This window comes from Dendrobates tinctorius, unplaced genomic scaffold (assembly GCF_039654945.1).
Source record: "Dendrobates tinctorius isolate UK_male_01 unplaced genomic scaffold, ASM3965494v1 ptg000074l, whole genome shotgun sequence".
Lineage (NCBI taxonomy): Eukaryota > Metazoa > Chordata > Amphibia > Anura > Dendrobatidae > Dendrobates > Dendrobates tinctorius.
Genome location: NW_027361742.1, coordinates 2,572,256 through 2,592,430, shown reverse-complemented (window position 1 = coordinate 2,592,430; position 20,175 = coordinate 2,572,256). Strand labels below are relative to the sequence as shown.

Sequence of the window (20,175 nt, the reverse complement as noted above, 5' to 3'; positions counted from 1 at the left end):
TAAAATGTTGGTCCCGGCAGTCACGTTGTTGTACATCACAGCAATTTTAAATGCCAAATTAACGTTAATCCCATTTGGTCTTTTATTTTTACAGGCCCTTATTTATCTGGATTTTTTTTTAACAAAGTTGAAGAGTTCAGTGTGGGGAGAGGAAACTGGCAAAGTGAGTGTTAAGCTGAAAAAAAATGTTTCCATGATTTCAGTATTAACTAAAAAACAGGAAAACATGTTCTTCAGACAGCTGCATGCACACAAAGAATGACTTGTCCCTGCTTAGATGAAAATCCCACAACGTGAAAATCCCTAACGCTTTCAGATCAACAGACAAACAAAGCTAAAGGTAAAATAACCAAGACTGCAAAATCACCACAAAAGGAGAACTGAGAAAAGAAATATAAAGGGCAGAAATAGCCGGGAAGTTCGTATTTGATCTGCAATCCCAAGGCAGAAGTTACCGAATCCGAGCCAAGATGCCTAGACTGGACGTCATTGGTCTGGTATCACTTAGTTTATGCTGTTATGCTGCACTGCCGTCTGATCAAGGTGAGATCACAATACGGGTTTAGAAAAGTTTACAAGGTTTTAGGATTTTATTGTAATCTGAGCAGATTACTCTATGTACAGATAATGATATCTGACCAGCTCCGCTGCAGGTGACGGACGCTCCGTACTGGTTGCCATAACTGTGTTGGATAGTATGATGGATGTTTTTTTGGTGTGTGGAATATTCCTTATACTTTATGGACAATGGTTTTCTTTCTCTCTTTTTTTTTTTCCACCAGGGAGGGTGGAAACCACAACATTGTTAAGTGCGAACGTGACTTTCTTCATAACTGTGAATACATATTTCTAATTCCACAGTGACAGATAAGATATATATAAAATCTAATTTAACAATCTAAAAGATCTTGTATCCAGAATCTTATGAAAAGTCATAAAAATAATAATAATAATAATAATAATAATAATAATAATAATAATAATAATAAAATCTGCTGAACAACATTTATTTTCCTGTAAAATACCGCAGGATTTTTTTTCCTATAGTCAACAAAAAATTACTTTTTTTTCTAATCCTTAATTCCTTGTACATACTGTGGATTTATTTCATGAAAAATGTCTAAAATGAAATTGATCTTTATTGCCTTTCTTGTCCATAGCTGCCAATCTGAGATCAGCTTTTATTTTTTAACCCTCCGTCAGGCGCAATATAGATTCTCCTCAGTTCATGCGCAATGTGCCTGACAAGCACAGGTCAGAAAACCACCTATAGTAGCTACATATTTCAATTTCAGGACTATAGAAGTAGTCAGTGACCTTCATAGGAATGTATTAAAAGAGATTACACCAAATCAGATGCAAAAAAAAACATTTATTAACCATAAACTTATTAAAACTAAAAGTACCACTTTTCGGTAGTACCACCAAATAGGCTCCAGTTATCTTTACTTAACTATTTCTTAAATATAAAATTATGGAAAAAAACTTAAAGGATATTGCACTTAGATGTTACTTAATTATTTTCTACTCATCTTCAGTGGTTTCAATTGCAGCAGAAGCAGCACAGGTACACTTAGAAAAGCAAGGCTGGCAGACGAAAGTTGCATGGGAAAGGCAGATTGATTCTTTACATATTTTGCAGTCATATTTAGAAAGCCTTCTGAAACCAGATACAAATGAGCAGGTAGTACAACTGCGTCTTTTAGAAGGTGCCTTGAGTTCAATCACATCAGTGTTTTTGATGTCCCTCTCTCTGGAGAATTGCTCTTTGATTGTGTCAATATACTGGTTAGTGAACCGAACAATAGTTTCCAACATGCTATCTGTAATTAGATTACTCCAACATTCCACTGCAGTTTTAGCTTTTCTAGCACTTCCAATAACTCCAGGAAGGTGTGTAATAATATTGTGGGATTCTCTGCGCTGTTTGTTCTTGGGTGCCTTTTTGTTCCACTTTGTATTTTTATCTTTGCCCAAATAATAAGCTAGATCTGTGTCTGTTTCCTCTGTATCAGTGTCATCACCATCCTGCTCTGTTCCAGAATCAGTGTTACATTCTGCTACCTCATCTTCAGATGAAATGTCACTAGATTCCTCTAAATCCTCAGTTACTGCTGGTTCTTCCTCATCATCTTCTAACAAAAAAATCTTAATTTCTTCTAAATGAAGGGGTTTAGATGAATCATACTGTTTTCTGGCCATTGCAGCAGAAAATCTGAAGCAAGAGAGAAAGAGTATGTGTTAGGGCGCAATGTGCCTTAGAAGCCACCCTCCTTTTGTCTAAGAAAACAGTACTTATGTACACTAACTTAGCATTAATCCTTCATAAAACAAGCTAAATACACAATCGTGATGAATAAAAAAAAAAACACTAACCTTTCAATTTGTGTTGAAATCAGGCGCAATGTGCCTGAGAAGCCAAAGTGTTGATATCTGCTCACTAGAAGGTCTGCTGAGTCACTGTGATATCAGGTTTCACAGAGCCTGTAGAGTCAGGAGATAACTAGGAGGGGTGGGGTTTTCTGATAAGTGGGCAAGGAGAGAGAAGTGAAACTAATTACTGTGTGCCTGTCAGATCTATTGCGCCTGACGGAGTTCTGGTAGAATGAAAGAGTTTTTCCGGATGGTTTTCATACATCAGCCCCAATTATTTTACATTTTTGGTGTAATTCCCCTGTAATGTGTATCAAATGTCAATGAGTTCGGCTATGCAGACGTGTTGAAAAATCAAAATTCTCTATTTCGAGGCTCTACTGGAATACTCTTTTTTTGTGGATTACAATGGAAACGCGTAGTTGTGCAATAAGAAGTTGTGCAATAAGAAGTTGTGCAATAAAGTTTTGATTTGCTCATGTGTGACTTAGACATTACAGTATGAATCAATATATAGGGCCATACAGTATAATAAATACAATGTAGTGTATATTACAATGAAAACAAAATGCCTAAAAAAGCTTTAATTGAAACAGAGTTTTAATACTATATTAAAGCCATTTGCTGTGATATAGTTTTCATCATTTGGGCTGCATCAGCAGATTTCAGGATTACATAAACATCCGTCTTCAAACATAGGTTTTTTAACTGATGTCAGTTTTTTTCATCTCTACTCCTAGTATAGCATAATTTAGCTGACAGAGACCGTCTTCAATTGCTAAGTGGTTTCAAAGGCTTTATTACTCATGGAGTGTCAATGCCAAGTCTCTCACCAAAATAGATCATTTATATGCTTTATTTCACATGAAAGAACTTCACTGAAACTTCAGTTTAAAGAGGTTATCCTGCCCTAATTGATAAGTCTGCAGTCACTTTGTGTGACTGCAGACTTATGAATAACCTCTCAATGCTCCCACTGTTTCTGGGTCAGGACCGGAGGGTATGTATGAGTTATACATACCCCCAGCCAGAGCCTGTCCAGTGGGCATGGCCTCGCTTCCATACACTTGTATAGAGTGAGGCCACATGCTCTATTTTGTCACACACTCCGGATGGCCGCGTCACTGGACGTGGCGAGGCCTTGCTCTATACAAGTGTATGGAGCGAGGCCACGCCCACTAGATGGCCTCGGTCTGGAGTATGCATAACGCATACATACCCTCGGGTCCCAGCTGAGAAAATGGTGAATCACGGCAGCGCACAGTGCAAGCGCTAGGGGGACTCATAACCCTGCAGTCACACAGAGTGACTGCAAACTTATAAAGTTGGACCTGACAACCCCATTAATGTACTCTACAAGTATAATCTCCTAGAAAGGGATTGTATTGTAAGGGTCTTTCAGACCTAGGTATTTCATTGAGACCCTAAACATAAGTGAAACAGGTATTTCAGTATCCTAGTATCCTTTGTAGATGTCTCCCACTATGGCCTCATAATTTGGTAGTCTTTAGTAAGCGCAAAGCTTGGTCAGGACATCTATGTAAGGCCGGGATCACACATGCAAGAAATTCAGATGAGTCTCGCATCTTAATACCTGGCACTGCCGCCGGCACTCGGGAGCGGAGTGTACGACTGCATGTATTTCCATGCAGCTGCACGCACCACTCCCGAGTGCTGGCGGCAGTGCCGGGTATTAAGATGCAAGACTCATTTGAGTTTCTCGCGTATGTGATCCTGGCCTTATACAGAGGTTAAAGGGGTTGTTCAGGCTTTTCACATAATCTCAGTGCATATCTGGGCTACAGAATGGTGACAATAAGTAATTTACCTTCTGTCACCAGTTTGCAGGGTTTTCTTGATATCAGTGTCTTGCTTCTAAGCAGAACGTCCAAGGGGGGGTGTTCTGGCATTGAAATGAGAACTGGTCGTTTCCTCCTACTCTACTATGATTTTCATTCCTCACTAAAGTTTCACTTTCCATATATCACTGTTCAGTGTGTGTCTGGGGGTGGAGCAGCTGTGTGGTTCTGCTCTCTGCACTGAGACTGCTAGAGGGGGAGGATTTGTTACTGTGTGAGGAGGGCTTGTTCATGTGGACAGGGAGGGCCTGTTGCTATGGAGGGTGGGGTTGTTGCTATAGAGGGCAGGTTTTAAGTAGAGTAGGAGGAAATGAAGAGTTCTCATTTCAATGCCAGAACACACCCCCCTTGGATGTTCTGCTCAGAAGCAAGACACTGATATCTAGAAAACCCTGCAAACTGGTGACAGAAGGTAAATTACTTATTGTCATCATTCTGCAGCCTAGATGTGCACTGAGATTATGCGAAAAGCCTGGACAACCCCTTTAAGGTTAAGATTAATTGCAGGGACATTTCTTGTGAATATTAACCTCAGAAAATTCTGTTATGAATAAATAACTAAGTAAGACATACTGATAGGGATCTTAGACTGTGAGCCCCGTCGGGGACAGTGCCAATAATGTCTGTAAAGTGCTGTGGAATTAAAGGCGCTATATAAATGAGTAAAATAAATAAATAAATAAGTATGGTGCTCATTGCTAAGGAAGGTATAGTAAGTGCGGTGCCAAAATCATGTGAAATATCCAATTTTGGATCCTAATTTCACTTATTTCTTTCTTTTTCTTTTTTCTAGCTCAATGTGGAAAACCACCAAAAATAGAAAATGCCTTGCTACTGGGTGACTGGGATGTGGAAAACTACACAATAGGCAGCACAGCAACTTACAGTTGCCACCCTGGATATTCTCCATTGGGACGAATTAAAAGGATCTGTATGGAAGGAAAATGGCAAGTGTTCTCTAAAGGGTTCTGTAGAAGTAAGTACAACGCAGAGCTAACGGTTCACCAGACATATGCGATTGTTTATTACTCCATTAGTAAAGTAATTTTAGCAGTAATTTACAGGACAATTACGCAACTACAGTCCATGCAACACTTCCATGAATGTCGTACAAAGTTGAATAAGAATTGCGATCACCAGAGGTAAAAAATTGGGTTAAAGCAGTTCCTTGTGCTGCGAGTGGACAGGGGTACTGCAGGCAAAAACTGAAGGGACTTTCATTCTGAGGTTCGTTGGCAGTTCAAATAAAACATCCTTTATTAATGACCTGTTATAAAGTCCTCGCTATAAATACAGAATGATATACCATGTTACTGGCATTGTATGACACTCGGGTATTGCATGGATTTCCTAGATATTATACAGGATGCCTAAAACTTTCAAACAACATATAAAAAAAATCATCTGGTCATATTTGCACAAACGGTATTTTTTAGGCAAAATGGAAAAAGAACAAACTGCAATACAGAATATGCCCTAACCATTCTTGGGCAACTAGGCATCATGAGTGACTGCCCTCTTCAACTACCTCCTAATAACCCAGATTTTTCAAGTTTGCACCTTAATCACATCTTTATAATCTGTGCCAGTCTCTTTGGTTCCTCCACCATAGGTGCAAAGACTGCATTTTGCAGATGGAGACAGCATTCATTGAGTTTATTTGCACCGTGAATTTTATTAATTTCTGGTGCCTACATTGGAAGTATATCGAGCAATGTTCAGGCAAAATGTTGGTCTTCTTCAGGCTGAAGTCAGGCTTGAAAATATATATGGAGCTGTTTCACTTTTATATCTGAATCTATAAAGGAAGAGTCAAAGGGCTGTATAAATTGGATGAAAATCAGAACGCATTGCACAGAATGACGAGCAGCTCTCACGACCGGAGGATGACAGCTGCAAAGAAATACATGAAGATGTCACACTCTGGTTGAGACAGCCACTGGCCAGTCCGAGCACCGTCTTCTGATCTCCGTCCAATTTATAAGGCCGCCAGACTGAGTTCTTAGTGTGGTTTTACACTTACCGCATTTTTTGCGGTCCGTTATTGCGACCCGTTTTTGCAGGCCGCATCGCCACATTTTTTATGGTGTACCGCAATAACATGCAGCAAAAAAGTTTGCAGATTGCCGTTTTTTTTTCCAATACTATGGAAATAGTATTGGAGAAAAGAAATGGCATTCCGCAAAACCGGAAGTGAATACGTGCTGCAAAAACAAGCTTCCGGTTTGTTTTTGCGGCCCCCATTGATTTAAATGGGTGCCGAATCCGTACGTCCTTTAAAATATCGAGCAAGCTTGATATTTTTTCACGGCCGTATGGCACACGATGCACCATTGAATTTTTGCGGACTGAGTTTGTGGCCCCATAGAAAGCTATTGGAGCCGCAAAATCAGACCGCAAAATTACGGTAAGTGTAAAACCACCATATGAACTAAATATTCACCTGAAGAAAAAACCTAAGCTCTCTATGGCTGCTTTCTCTGGCAATATAATGGGAGGCTAGAAGCCTCTCCAGAGTGACACAAACATGGTTCATTGGTGCAAATAAGAATTGATTATTGCTTTATTATTACAGAGACAGAACACACTTTGTCGTCACAATTACTTTTAAGGGATTGTGCCATAAGACAATGACCTATTGTTTAACTCAGGTTTTTTGTGTTAAATGTAATTTTTTGCTTTTATTTTTTTTTGTAATTTTTTCATGTCACATTCGGTATTAAACAAAAATGGCTAAGTTTATAATTTTTACCCTGGCCATTGGGACTATTTTATTTTCATACTTCCTGTCCTGTCAGGAACAGTTTTCAGCAGGCGCCTTATCATCAGAGGCAGAATTACAATTACAGATAACATCTTTATACCCAGCAGAGAACACCAGATCTACCATTCACAATAGATGATATCACAGCTGACCCTTCAGAAATGATGCTTCATTAGCAAAAATAAAGTTTGAGTTTGGCTATTGCTGCTAATATACTTGTGGATTTCTAAATGAAAAAAAAAACAAACCTTGAATTTGCAAGAATTCATTTTTTAAATATAGGTTGGGTTGTGGAAAAAAAATAATGCTCCAAATTTTTAGAAACCTAATTTACACAAAAACCTTATATAAACAGCAATTTTTTTTCATTTCTTCTAAGAAGTATGTGAGTGTAGGGGCTCATACTCACTTGCGAGAGACTCGCATGATTCTCGTGCGAGTCTTTCGCATGAAAACCTGGCACTGCCGCCGGTACTCGGACCGGAGCATGCGGCTGCATAGAACTACATGTGGACTCATGCTCCGGCCCGAGTGCTGTGCCGGTGGCAGTTCCAGGTTTTCATGCGAGAGGCACGGACGAGAATCTTGCGAGTCTCTCGCAATTGAGTATGAGCCCTATTATTCTCACACCAGATGGACATAGTATTTTTTTATTAGAAAACTAAGTGTAACTAAACTTTTAACTACTTTTTTATATGTTGTATCCTGTGTAATAGTACTGATTGGGGATCTTGGTCCTGAGACCTCCATCTATTTGTTAAACCAATGGATAGCAGCATATTGATTACGCTCAAACATGAATATAGACCCAGAGACTTTCTATTGAGGCCGTCTGTGAGTTCTTGACCTCCAGCGATCAACAGTACTTTACTAGAATAACAATATATCAAAAATTATATAAAAGTAGTGTTACATTTTAAGGGAAGCCTTCTCTATCTACAACATGACCTGCCTGACATTTTTAAAGAGACTACACTACCCATTTTTGTATAATTCGCGGTACCCCTAGGAGTGGCCATAACTAATACATCACAGTGCTAGGACGCTGATCCAAGAAACTTTTCTAAGGCTAGTTTCACATTTGCGCTTTATAGCGCAGCGACGGCCTGCGCACAGCCGCCGCTAAGCCCCGCCCCCTGCCGGCTCCCTGCCCGCCCCTTCCGGTCATCGCCGCCTTCTAGCGCACATGGGCGCTTGCGATCTGCGCACCCTATCTTTAGCATAGGGTGCGCAGATCATGCGCTGACCATGCGCTAGCAGGATTTTGCCATGCGCTGCGCACTTTTGAAGGTGCACCCGTGTGCGCCGAACGTAGCATGTTGCATTTCGGCGCGCACGGCGCGTTCTGCAGTTCTTTGAGTCGGGGCCTACCCCCCTGTCTGTCTCTTCCTATCAGTCCCCTGATCGAGCTCTCCACCATTGTCCGTTCTCCTTAATGATGCTTCTCCTCCTGAGCTCCTCCCGGGACTGGAACCCTCTGGAACCCTCTACTGTCCTATTTATCTCCCTTCTCGGAAAATCCCCTCCTGGGTTCTTATCTCCCCGCCCCCCATGACTAAGTGGTTTCTAAAGCCCTAAGCTGCTGTCATGTCCTGAACTATGCTCCCCCTGCCATCTTGTGGTCAAACTTAGGTATTGCCCTCCTATTCCATTTGTTTCCATTCTGTCATTGCCAATATCCATCAAAAGTGCACAAACCATCCCTTCTCCCTACTGACACATCCGTCCATCAGGTCACCTTCCCCACATAGTGTCAGGTCGGCACCGTTATACTGAATAAAATGATACTTTGGTTGATGAAATCCGTCTTGTGATTTTTCTTTAATCTTTATTTTCAGTTTTGTGTTAATGAGATTCTCATGTCCTAAGGCAGGGTTGGTGTATGTGGTGCTCAGATTAGATATTCACAATGCAGTCTGCTGACAGGTCACAGATCTCTCACTGTCCTGCCCACTAGTTTACATAATGAATATATGTACATAGTGAAGGGAAAAAAAAATGCTTCTGCAGGGAGGTGCCAGCCGTGGTACCAGCGCTGCAGCATAATCGCATGTGTACTTTACACTTATTCCTTTTTGTTGATTTAATTGAGCAAGGACAAAAAAGTCAATTTGAAAATGGTGCCTGCCATGCCTGCGCAAAAGCAGCTATCGGTGTCTACAGATTCAATAGCTGCTATTGCGCACATGCCGGTGGCGCCATCTTGCTGGAGAAGAACAAAAAAAATTTCCTCCTCTAAGATGGTGCCGCCTACACAGTAACAGCTCTCGGAGATCGCAGATAGCTGCTACTGTGCAGGCGCCATTTTCAAATTGCCTTTTTTTATATGATTGCATTTATTTGTGAAAAAAATCTGAAAATTGGTGAAAATTTAGAAAATTTTGCAATTTTCAGACTTAATTTTTAGGCCCTTAAATCAGAGAATCATGTCACACAAAATAGTTAATACATAACATTTCACACATGTCTACTTTACATTAGCACAATTTTTGAAACATAATTCTTTTTTGTTAGGAAGTTATAAGGGTTAAAGTTTGACCAGTGATTTTTCATTTTTAGGGCTCATACTCATTTGCGAGAGACTCATTACACCATTCTAAATACTGCACCCATCAAGGTACTCAAAAACACATTCAAGAAGAAATTAATGGAATGTGGAAGGAAAAATTAACTTTCTTTCACAAAAATTTTCCTTTAGACCTATTTTTCTTTACTTTTTCAATGTTTAACAGAACAAAATGGACCACAAAATTTGCTGTGCAATTTCTCCTGAGTTCACCAATACTCCATATGTGGTCAAAAATTATTGTTGAGGCACAGTGCAAAGCTCAGAAGGGAAGGAACGCCATATTACAGTGCACATTTTGCTGCACTTGCTTGAGGGTGCCATGTTACATTGGCAGTACCCCTCAACCTCCCAATGAATTCATCCAGGGATGCAGAGATCATATTGACCCCATAGGTGTGTCACAGAATTTTATACCATTGGGAGTGAAGAAAAAATAATTTACATTTTTACCATCAAGATTGTGTGCTAGCACCATATTCATATTGTGAAATGAGTAGAGTTGAGCGATACCGTCCGATACTTCAAAGTATCGTATCGGATGGTATCGGCCGATCTTTAAAAAAAGTATCGGTATCGCCGATTCCGATACCGGAAGTCCCATTTAAGTCTATGGGACTTCCGGTATCGGAATAAGAAAAACCCTTTCCTGCCCTTGTACAGCCTCTCTGGGGTCTGTACGGGCCTTTCGGGGGGCTGTGCCGGCCTGCCAGGGGGTCTGTGCAGGCTCCGGTGGTCTGTGCCGGCCTGCCGGTGGTCTGTGCAGGCTCCGGGGGGCTGTGCCGGCCTGCCGGGGGCTGTGCCGGCCTGCCGGGGGGCTGTGCAGGCTCCATACATACTACATGCATGCTACATACATACTACATGCTACATACATACTACATATATACTACATGCATGCTACATACATACTACATGCTACATACATACTACATATATACTACATGCATGCTACATACTACATGCTACATACATACTACATATATACTACATGCATGCTACATACATACTACATGCATGCTACATACATACTACATGCTACATACATACCACATACATACTACATATATACTACATGCATGCTACATACATACTGCATGCTACATGCATGCTACATACATACTACATACATACTACATGCTACATACATACCACATATATACTACATACATACAATACATTCATACAATACATACATAGACATACAGTACATATAACATAGAGTAACATACTTACCAATACTTGTCACATTGTTCCCCGAAGCCATTGTCTTTTCCGGAATAAATATTAACATAACAAACCACAAAAATACTCACCCACGATCCGAAGCAGTCCACGAGTGTGTCCCACGACGATCTTGGGTAGAGAACTGCAGCATCAGCTGTTGCTGCCGTTCTCTACGGGCTGCAGGAATCCAATGACGGAAGGTAGGTATCCTTCCGCACTGTATTCCTCCGCCACTTAAAAAAAAAAAAAGTCCCTAGTCTCACTTTATGCCATTGCTGTGTGGGAAATTCCCACGCAGCAATGGCATAAAGTGAGACTAGGGACTTTTTTTTTTTAAGTGGCGGAGGAATACAGTGCGGAAGGATACCTACCTTCCGTCATTGGATTCCTGCAGCCCGTAGAGAACGGCAGCATCATCTGATGCTGCAGTTCTCTACCCAAGATTGTCGTGGGACACACTCGTGGACTGCTTCGGATCGTGGGTGAGTATTTTTGTGGTTTGTTATGTTAATATTTATTCCGGAAAAGACAATGGCTTCGGGGAACAATGTGACAAGTATTGGTAAGTATGTTACTCTATGTTATATGTACTGTATGTCTATGTATGTATTGTATGAATGTATTGTATGTATGTAGTATATATGTGGTATGTATGTAGCATGTAGTATGTATGTAGTATGTATGTAGCATGCATGTAGCATGTAGTATGTATGTAGCATGCATGTAGTATATATGTAGTATGTATGTAGCATGCATGTAGTATATATGTAGCATGTATGTAGTATGTATGTGGTATGTATGTAGCATGTAGTATGTATGTAGCATGCATGTAGTATATATGTAGTATGTATGTAGCATGTAGTATGTATGTAGTATGTATGTAGTATGTATGTGGTATGTATGTAGCATGTAGTATGTATGTAGCATGCATGTAGTATATATGTAGTATGTATGTAGCATGTAGTATGTATGTAGTATGTATGTAGTATGTATGTGGTATGTATGTAGCATGTAGTATGTATGTAGCATGCATGTAGTATATATGTAGTATGTAGTATGTATGTAGTATGTATGTGGTATGTATGTAGCATGTAGTATGTATGTAGCATGCATGTAGCATGCATGTAGTATGTATGTAGCATGCATGTAGTATGTATGTAGCATGCATGTAGTATGTATGTAGTATGTATGTAGTATGTATGTAGCATGCAGTATGTATGTAGCATGTATGTAGTATGTATGTAGTATATATGTAGTATGTATGTAGCATGTAGTATGTATGTAGCATGCATGTAGTATATATGTAGTATGTATGTAGCATGCATGTAGTATGTATGTAGTATGTATGTAGTATGTATGTAGCATGCAGTATGTATGTAGCATGTATGTAGTATGTATGTAGTATATATGTAGTATGTATGTAGCATGCATGTAGTATGTATGTAGCATGTAGTATGTATGTAGCATGCATGTAGTATGTATGTAGCATGTATGTAGTATGTATGTAGTATATATGTAGTATGTATGTAGCATGTAGTATGTATGTAGCATGCATGTAGTATGTATGTAGTATTTTTTTTTTTTTTTTTTAACATTTAACACATTAGCCGGATGATGGGACTACTACTGTCCCATCATTGGCTAATGTGTCAATCACTGTCATGGTAGCAGGCATCGCCCGATGGGACTTGTAGTCCCATCGGACGATGCTTGCACAGACCCCCGGACATCAGCACAGCCCCCCGGCAGGCCGGCACAGCCCCCCGGCAGGCCGGTACAGACCCCCACAGGGTGCACAGACCACTGGCAGGCCGGCACAGCCCCCCGGCAGGCCAGTACAGACCCCGGGCAGTCCACACAGCCCCCCGGCAGGCCGGCACAGCCCCCCGGCAGGCCGGCAGAGACCCCCGGAAGGCCCGAAATGACGGCGCATCATGATGCGCACACACCGCGCATCATGATGACGTCAGGCCGTCAATCAACTGAACTTCCGATTCCGATGCCGAATTCCGATATTGAAAAAATATCGGAAGTCGGTATCGGAATTCCGATACAGCAAGTATCGGCCGATACCCGATACTTGCGGTATCGGAATGCTCAACACTAGAAATGAGTAAAAATGGCACCAAAATATGTCCAACAGTATCTGCTGAATGTATAAATACTCCATATGTGGATGCACAGTACTGCTTAGCCATACGGAGAGACTTGGGAAGGAAGGAGCACTATTTGACTTCTGGATCGCAGATTTTACTAGAATAGTTTGCGGATTCCATGTAAAGAGCCCATAAGTGCTAGAAAAGCAAAATCCCCCCCCTCAGGACCCCATTTTGGAAATTATGACCCTTTGGGAATTAATTCATAGGTGTAGTGATTCCATTGGTGTTTTCCAGAAACAAGCAGCAGTGGATGTTGCTGAGTGAAAATAGCAAACTGCCGTTGTAGTGACCAGTACATTGTAGTGACCAGCACGTTAAGACCATCCTGTGATTCTGGGGACATGCATCTGTAAGTTAGGCAGACTCTCATTGCTTCATAAATGCAAAACATGTGGATGTTTTATGTGGTTTAGACACATTGGAGCTCAGAAGCAAGAGGGGGCATTTGGATTTGGGAGCACAGAATTTGCTGTATTTCCTTTGGGGGGCAAGGAGCCATTTCGCTTTTCCAGAGCCTCTGTGCTACCAGTAACATGAAATATATATATATATATTTACATTAACAGATGACAGACCTGAGTAAGGACTTGCTTTTTTTGTAGATTGAGTTGAAACTTTTATTGGTAAAATTCTACATAATGTTTGAAATCATATTTATCTGGCGCTCTACGCTGAGCACTTCTGTTAAGGTTTCTATCTAAATCTCTCAGTGACATGATTCAGATGAAACCCCTGAGAGATCCATTCACTATAATGAGGCAGCAGAGTTGCTCTGGACTCCATCTGGCTTCTGATCAACGGTATCCTTCTTTTCAGAAGTGCACAAAACAGTGGCCGACAGCACTTTTATGCAATCCTAGAAAGACGGACACCGCCAGATCACAGGTCAGACAACGTGCACAGTGCCTCCATCTGCCTTATTACAGGGAATATTCCATCAAGGGTTCCGTCTGAATCACATATTTCAAAGATTTACACGGAAACCCCTGTGTAAGCGCTCAGCGCAGGCTGCAGGATAAATGTGAGCAGAGCCTTACTGTGATCTTTGGGAGGCAGAATGAAAAAAATCAACAGCAGGTGAAGAATCGGTTTATTTATTTTTTACACCGTTCCTTGTGTCGAATAAGTGATTAGGCAGATTTATTCTTCGGGTCGGTGCGATTACAGCGATACTGAATTTATATCGGGTTTTTATGTTTAACTGCCGTCACACAATAAAAGACACTTTTTATTGCAAAAACTAGTTTTTGCCTTACTATATTTAGACAGCTGTAATTTTTCTATATTTCGGCCGACAGAGTCGTATGAGTGCTTGTTTTTGCGGGTCAAGCTGACGTTTTTATTGGTACAATTTTTGGGCACATGACATTTTCTGATCACTTTCTATTCTGATTCATGGGAATAAATAATAAATGTTGAACATTCAGTATACAAGGCTGAAAATTTCAAACTTTAAACAAATCACAGACACAGACTCAAAAAAGTGGCCCCTCTCTTTGATCCATGAGTCATAATGCATTTTGATTCAGCGTGAATGCTAGGATTTTTTTGCTATTTAAGCTATTTTCTGGGCTCAGTATTTAAGGTCCCTTCTAGTGGACAATATAAAGGGAGTTTTTCTGGGCTTTAACATATGTGCAGTTTCTAAGGAGGGTTCCAATACCAACATTAATGCATGCATTGTATATTTAGTAATCCATTATATTGGATTTTTTCACTCTATGTCTGTGATTTCTTTAAAGTTTGAAATTTTCAGCCTTGTATACTGAATGTTCAACATTTATTATTTACTCACAATGTCCCTCTGATTTGGAGCAAGCATTTATTGTGGAGCAGCAAGGGTGTTGTGTCCAACGAATGGGAACAGCCTGTAATGCATACGTCTCTTTGTTTTGTTCTTCCTCCAATCAGCAAAATTCCCTGTTGTTGCTAGGTAGAATTAGACTGTGTGAAAATTGTCCCTATGTCCCTCCTGTAGTTGAGCTCTGTATTAGGTTCCTCCTCCCTTCTTCTTCAGATTAGCCTATAGCAGCCATTACTTAAGACGCCTGTGTACTCCCCTGTACAAATTACCCCTTTTTACCTACTGTCCATTGTAAACTAATACAAGAATTTGGAAGAAATCAGCATCGTTTCTCCTGGTCTTTCTACAGTTGCATTGCCAGTGGAGTTAAAACTATCTGAGGACGTTTGGTTTTGTGAGTACGAGTTATACAATTATCTAAGAAGCTGATAGTTAGAACACTTGGGACTCGCAGTCATCAGGAGGAGTCAGAATAAAGGGCTTGAATAGTAAAAAGGGGGTTGCTGTGACCAGGAACAGTACACAGCTGTAATCCAAGAAGAGGATGTTTAACATAAGGCTAATGTAAAGCCACAACAGCAGCAGCTTACATGGCTGCAGACATTCTCTGTGCTCTTCACTTCAGAAAGCTGCACAGTGAATGATTTATCCTGTTACTAAAAACAGTTCACAGTCTGTAATCAAGAGAAAGGATCCATCTATAAGCTACTGAGAAGCTGCAGTTTATATAGATTTGTGTTATTCTGTGCTCTCCAGCTCAGGCTGTTGCAACTTTGTATTGGTCTCCTTGACAACCAGCCCCCACCTTTCACTGCAGAGACTGTAGCTTTTTGCAGCTCATATTACCCAGATCTCATCTGCCTGTGAGTTACAATGGCTGAAGGAAAGACTGCAATATCTTTATATGAGGACTCAGCCACTAACAGACCCAGGCGCTCTGCTAAGCCATCACTGAAAGCTATAGAGAACCTTGAAATCATTAAACATGAACTTTCTTGTAATATATCCATCTTATGGCAAAGACTGCAGAGTCACATTAACAGCATCTCCCAGTATGACTCTCATGAGTTGCCACCAGAGGGAGCCATTGAACAATTGTACTCTGCATACCAGGCTTATAAAGACACTTGTAAAAAATACATCTCAACGCTGCGGAAATTAAATACGCTAGAATCACTAAAAGAATGCGAGGTCTTCCAACAGCTCAATGCCGAACGAGATAGCACCGTGCGTGACATTGTGAACAAAACAGAAGCAAAAATTCCACAAATGTCAAGTGACATCGCACAGATCCAGGTCTACTAGGAGCTCAAAACACTCAATCAAGTCAAGCTCATCAAGGTACTCAACCCTCCGTGAACAACTCATAAGAGTGCGTGCCGAAGCAGAATCTACGAAAGTGCAAGCCATTTTCGCCCAAAAGAAAGCAGAGAAGGAAACAGTATCTGCACGCAAGAAAGCAGAGATGGAAGCTGAATCCGCACGCAAGAAAGCAGAGATGGAAGCTGAATCCGCACGCAAGAAAGCAGAGATGGAAGCCGAATCTGCACGCGAGAAGGCGGAAATAGAAGTCCTGCAGAAGGAATACCAACATGCAGCAGCCGTGGCAAAGCTAAAGGTCTTCAAGCAGGCTCTAGGTGGGAGCCAAGGAGGCAGCCTCAATTCATACAAACTCGACACAGAAGACCCACTTAAGTGTACGAGAAATTACATGCTGAGTCAAACCATCGAAACCCTGAACATCAACAACAACCTTCCCGTGAGCACCGACCTCTCTCTAGAGCATCAGGACATTGATCTGCCTGCAGCTTCCAGTTTTCAAGGTCAGTCCAATGGACCACAAACATTCAAACCTGAACCTCCTTCATGTGTCAATACGCTGCCTGACCCTACACCTCACCAAATGCAATAAGCCAATGTCTACAATGTCTACATGCAACCTAACATGCCGTCAAGGCACTATGCCCCTGATAACTATGTGGTTCCAGTCCCGCATACAACAGAGACCATATGTCACAAACAGGTTGCTGGTCTAAACGCCTACGCCACTCCATATCTTCCCATGTTCTTGAACAAAGAAGCTAATACCCACGCTAACAGCATCACTCAGCCAGCAAATGTTTCTCCAAAGTCAGAAAGAACAGACATGGCCGATTTTGCAAGGCTCATGATACGCCGAGAACTCACCAACACCGGTCTCACAAGATTCGACGACCAGACTGAAAATTACAGAATTTGGAAATATACCTTTAAAGCCACAATTAGTGACCTTGGCATCAATGCTGCTGAAGAGCTGGATCTGCTAATCAGGTGGCTCGGACCTCAATCCACGGAGCGAGTCAAGTGGCTCAGATCCGTCCACATCAGTAATTCAGCAGCTGGACTCATGGCTGCATGGGAAAGACTGGAACGTAGCTTCGGCAGTCCTGAAGCCATAGAGAATGTACTGCAGGATTTCCCCAAAATATCTGGCAAGGAGAGTTCAAAATTCCTAGAGCTCAGTGACCTACTGCTAGAGCTCCAGTTAGCCAAGGCAGACACGCACCTACCTGGTCTCAGCTGTCTGGATACCGCTCGGGGCGTTAACACGATAGTTTCTAAGCTGCCATACAAAATACAAGAGAAGTGGGCCACTATTGGGTCAAAGTACAAAAAAGCCAATCAAGTCTCTTTTCCTCCATTTTCCTTCTTCTGTGACTTCATCAAGGAAATTGCAGAGTGCAAAACTGACCCCAGCTTCTGCTATGAAGAACCTAGCGGCTTTGCACCATTCCCTAAGTACAAGAGTTCGTGCTCTCATGACAGCAACCGCAGTGGTCCGGTGTCTGCAAAAAAGACAGAAGTTCTGCCTACACCGACATCAGCGCCAGACAAAGGCAGTGAAGGTGGGAAGGTTGAAAATCCAAACCGCCAGTGTCCAATTCACAAACTGCCACATCCCCTAAAGAAGTGCATCGGCTTCAGGAAGAAACCCCTTCAAGAACGACAGGAGCTCTTGAAGAAGTTGGAGTATGCTTCAGGTGCTGCGCCTCTACTGAACATCTTGAGAAGGACTGTGTCATCGCCATCAAGTGTCTAGAGTGCGACAGCGAAGACCATGTACAAGCGCTCCATCACAGCACGACTCTGCGTCTACACCTTCTCCCACCACAAGCCATGGCGGGGAGAGTTCAGACCAAGCGACAAGCCAAGTTGCGGTATATTCCTCATGCACCGAAGTCTGCGGAGAAGGTCTTCGAGACAAGTCCTGCACGAAGATTTGCCTAGCAAGGGTTTATCCCAAGGGTCATCCAGAGAAGGCAGTCAAGGTGTACGTTAGTCTGGATGACCAGAGCAACAAATCACTGGCCAGGTCAGAACTCTTCGACTTGTTTGACTTATAAGGAGACGTCTATCCTTAAACTTTGGGCACCTGCAGCGGCGTTATAAAAACCTCTGTAAGAAGGGCCGGTGGCCTCATTATAACTTCTCTTGAGAAGGACGCCATGGAGATACCACTACCCACGCTTGTTGAGTGTAACCAAATTACATTCAACAGGGAGGAAATCCCAATGCCAGAAGTCGCTCTTCAGCATCCTCACCTCAGAATGATAGCCAAAGAGATGCCACCCCTGGACGACAAGGCAGACATCCTAATTCTCCTCGGCAGAGACATTATACGACTGCACAAGATGCGTCAACAAATCCACGGACTACTCAATGAACCGTATGCTCAGCGCCTCGAGCTAGGCTGGGTTATCATCGGCAATGTCTGTAGCAACCAGACACAGGATCCTAGCAACATCTCCTCTTACAAAACGCTTATCACATCAGATCACCATGACCTGTCCCCCCTGCCAGACCCAGGCCATTACTGGACGAAGGAGAAATCAAAGGACACTAAATGTCAGCAACAACCATCTGACAATTCAAGTCTGCGTTATCTTCGAGACTACAACCTTGAGAGAACAACACTCGGTCCTACAACAAAGGACAACTCACCACCAACAGAGGAAGACAAGGTGATCATCAGGGTCACGAGCATCAAACCCACCAATGTCAGCTATAACAGCTGGGTAGATCCCTCACCTTCCCTTCCCACAAAGACTGAGTTGCCAAAGGATTCACAGCAAGTGTCTACTGAGTTCTCAACCTTTGACGCCTATCTCCATCACAAACCTGGTCAAGCCGAATCCATGCTAGACTTCAGTGCTCAGAGTGAGAGCCCCTCTCTCAACAGCCTTCCTCTTACCAATGGTGCTAGCATTTGCCCCACGCAATGCAGCTTCAGCATACTGCCGGATGTCGAACAAGACACGTTCATTTCCCAAGCATCACCCTGTGTTGAACTTCCTATCGAACAAGGAGCCTCGTCTGTTCAAAACAGCATCCACAGTCCTCTGGGGTTCAAAGCACCCATTGCAGTTCAAGGCAGGGCATCACTGAGACAGCTCGCTACTTGGGGCATCAACAGGAACACTATGTTACCATCTCAGAGACAGCAAAGGTGGAAGACGGGGAAGAAGTCCCTAAAGGCCTTACAGCAACCCCAAGTACTGCACCGTAGTTCTTTAAAGATTCTTTCAACCGTCATCAAGAGACAAGTCTACGTTTCTTATGATGCATCTATGAAAACTACAGCTGCAGGAACCTCTCCAAGTGCTTCAGTTTGCTGGCTCCTTCGAACAGGAGTCACATGAATGTATCTTAGTCACTGGACTTTGCCATGGCGGGGAGCATACCTTCGCATGCTACTGCTGTGCTAGGACACAGGATCAGAACCCAACTGAACTTTAACTTCCCCTTATGGACTGGAACTTCTACTGTTGGGTTGGTGGAAGAGTTGGCATGTTGCGGCTTCCCCAATCCAAAGATGTGTTTCTATTGGACTCATTTTTCATTTTTTATTCAAGCTCTACGATTTTACTACAAGTATGGACTTGATTTCTGCATTGTGTTGCATTGTTTTTTCTTTTCTCCTCTCATTGCAGGTTTCATGATGTCGAGGGACAGATTCTCCTTATCTCACACAAGGACTTATGAAATCTGACGATTTCAGACGGGGAGTGTTGTGTCCCACGAATGGGAACAACCTGTAATGCATACTTCTCTTTGTTTTGTTCTTCCTCTAATCAGCAAAATTCCCTGTTGTTGCTAGGTAGAATTAGACTGTGTGAAAATTGTCCCTATGTCCCTCCTGTAGTTGAGCTCTGTATTAGGTTCCTCCTCCCTTCTTCTTCAGATTAGCCTATAGCAGCCATTACTTAATACGCATGTGTACTCCCCTGTACAAATTACCCCTTTTTACCTACTGTCCATTGTAAACTAATACTAGAATTTGGAAGAAATCAGCATCGTTTCTCCTGGTCTTTCTACAGTTGCATTGCCAGTGGAGTTAAAACTATCTGAGGATGTCTGGTTTTGTGAGTACGAGTTATACAATT

General features: G+C 42.0%; 1 protein-coding gene across 1 annotated transcript in view; it reads left to right on the top strand.

The window, feature by feature from the left end:
* Nucleotides 1-218: 218 nt before the first annotated feature.
* LOC141096339 (complement factor H-related protein 5-like) overlaps nucleotides 219-20,175 on the top strand; it is a 158,138-nt gene continuing 138,181 nt past the window's right edge. Inside the window, exons 1-2 of the mRNA XM_073582876.1 lie at nucleotides 219-543; nucleotides 5,026-5,208. Coding sequence (XP_073438977.1) covers nucleotides 471-543; nucleotides 5,026-5,208 — 256 coding nt within the window. The 5' untranslated portion in view covers nucleotides 219-470. The remainder of the gene's footprint in view (nucleotides 544-5,025; nucleotides 5,209-20,175) is intronic.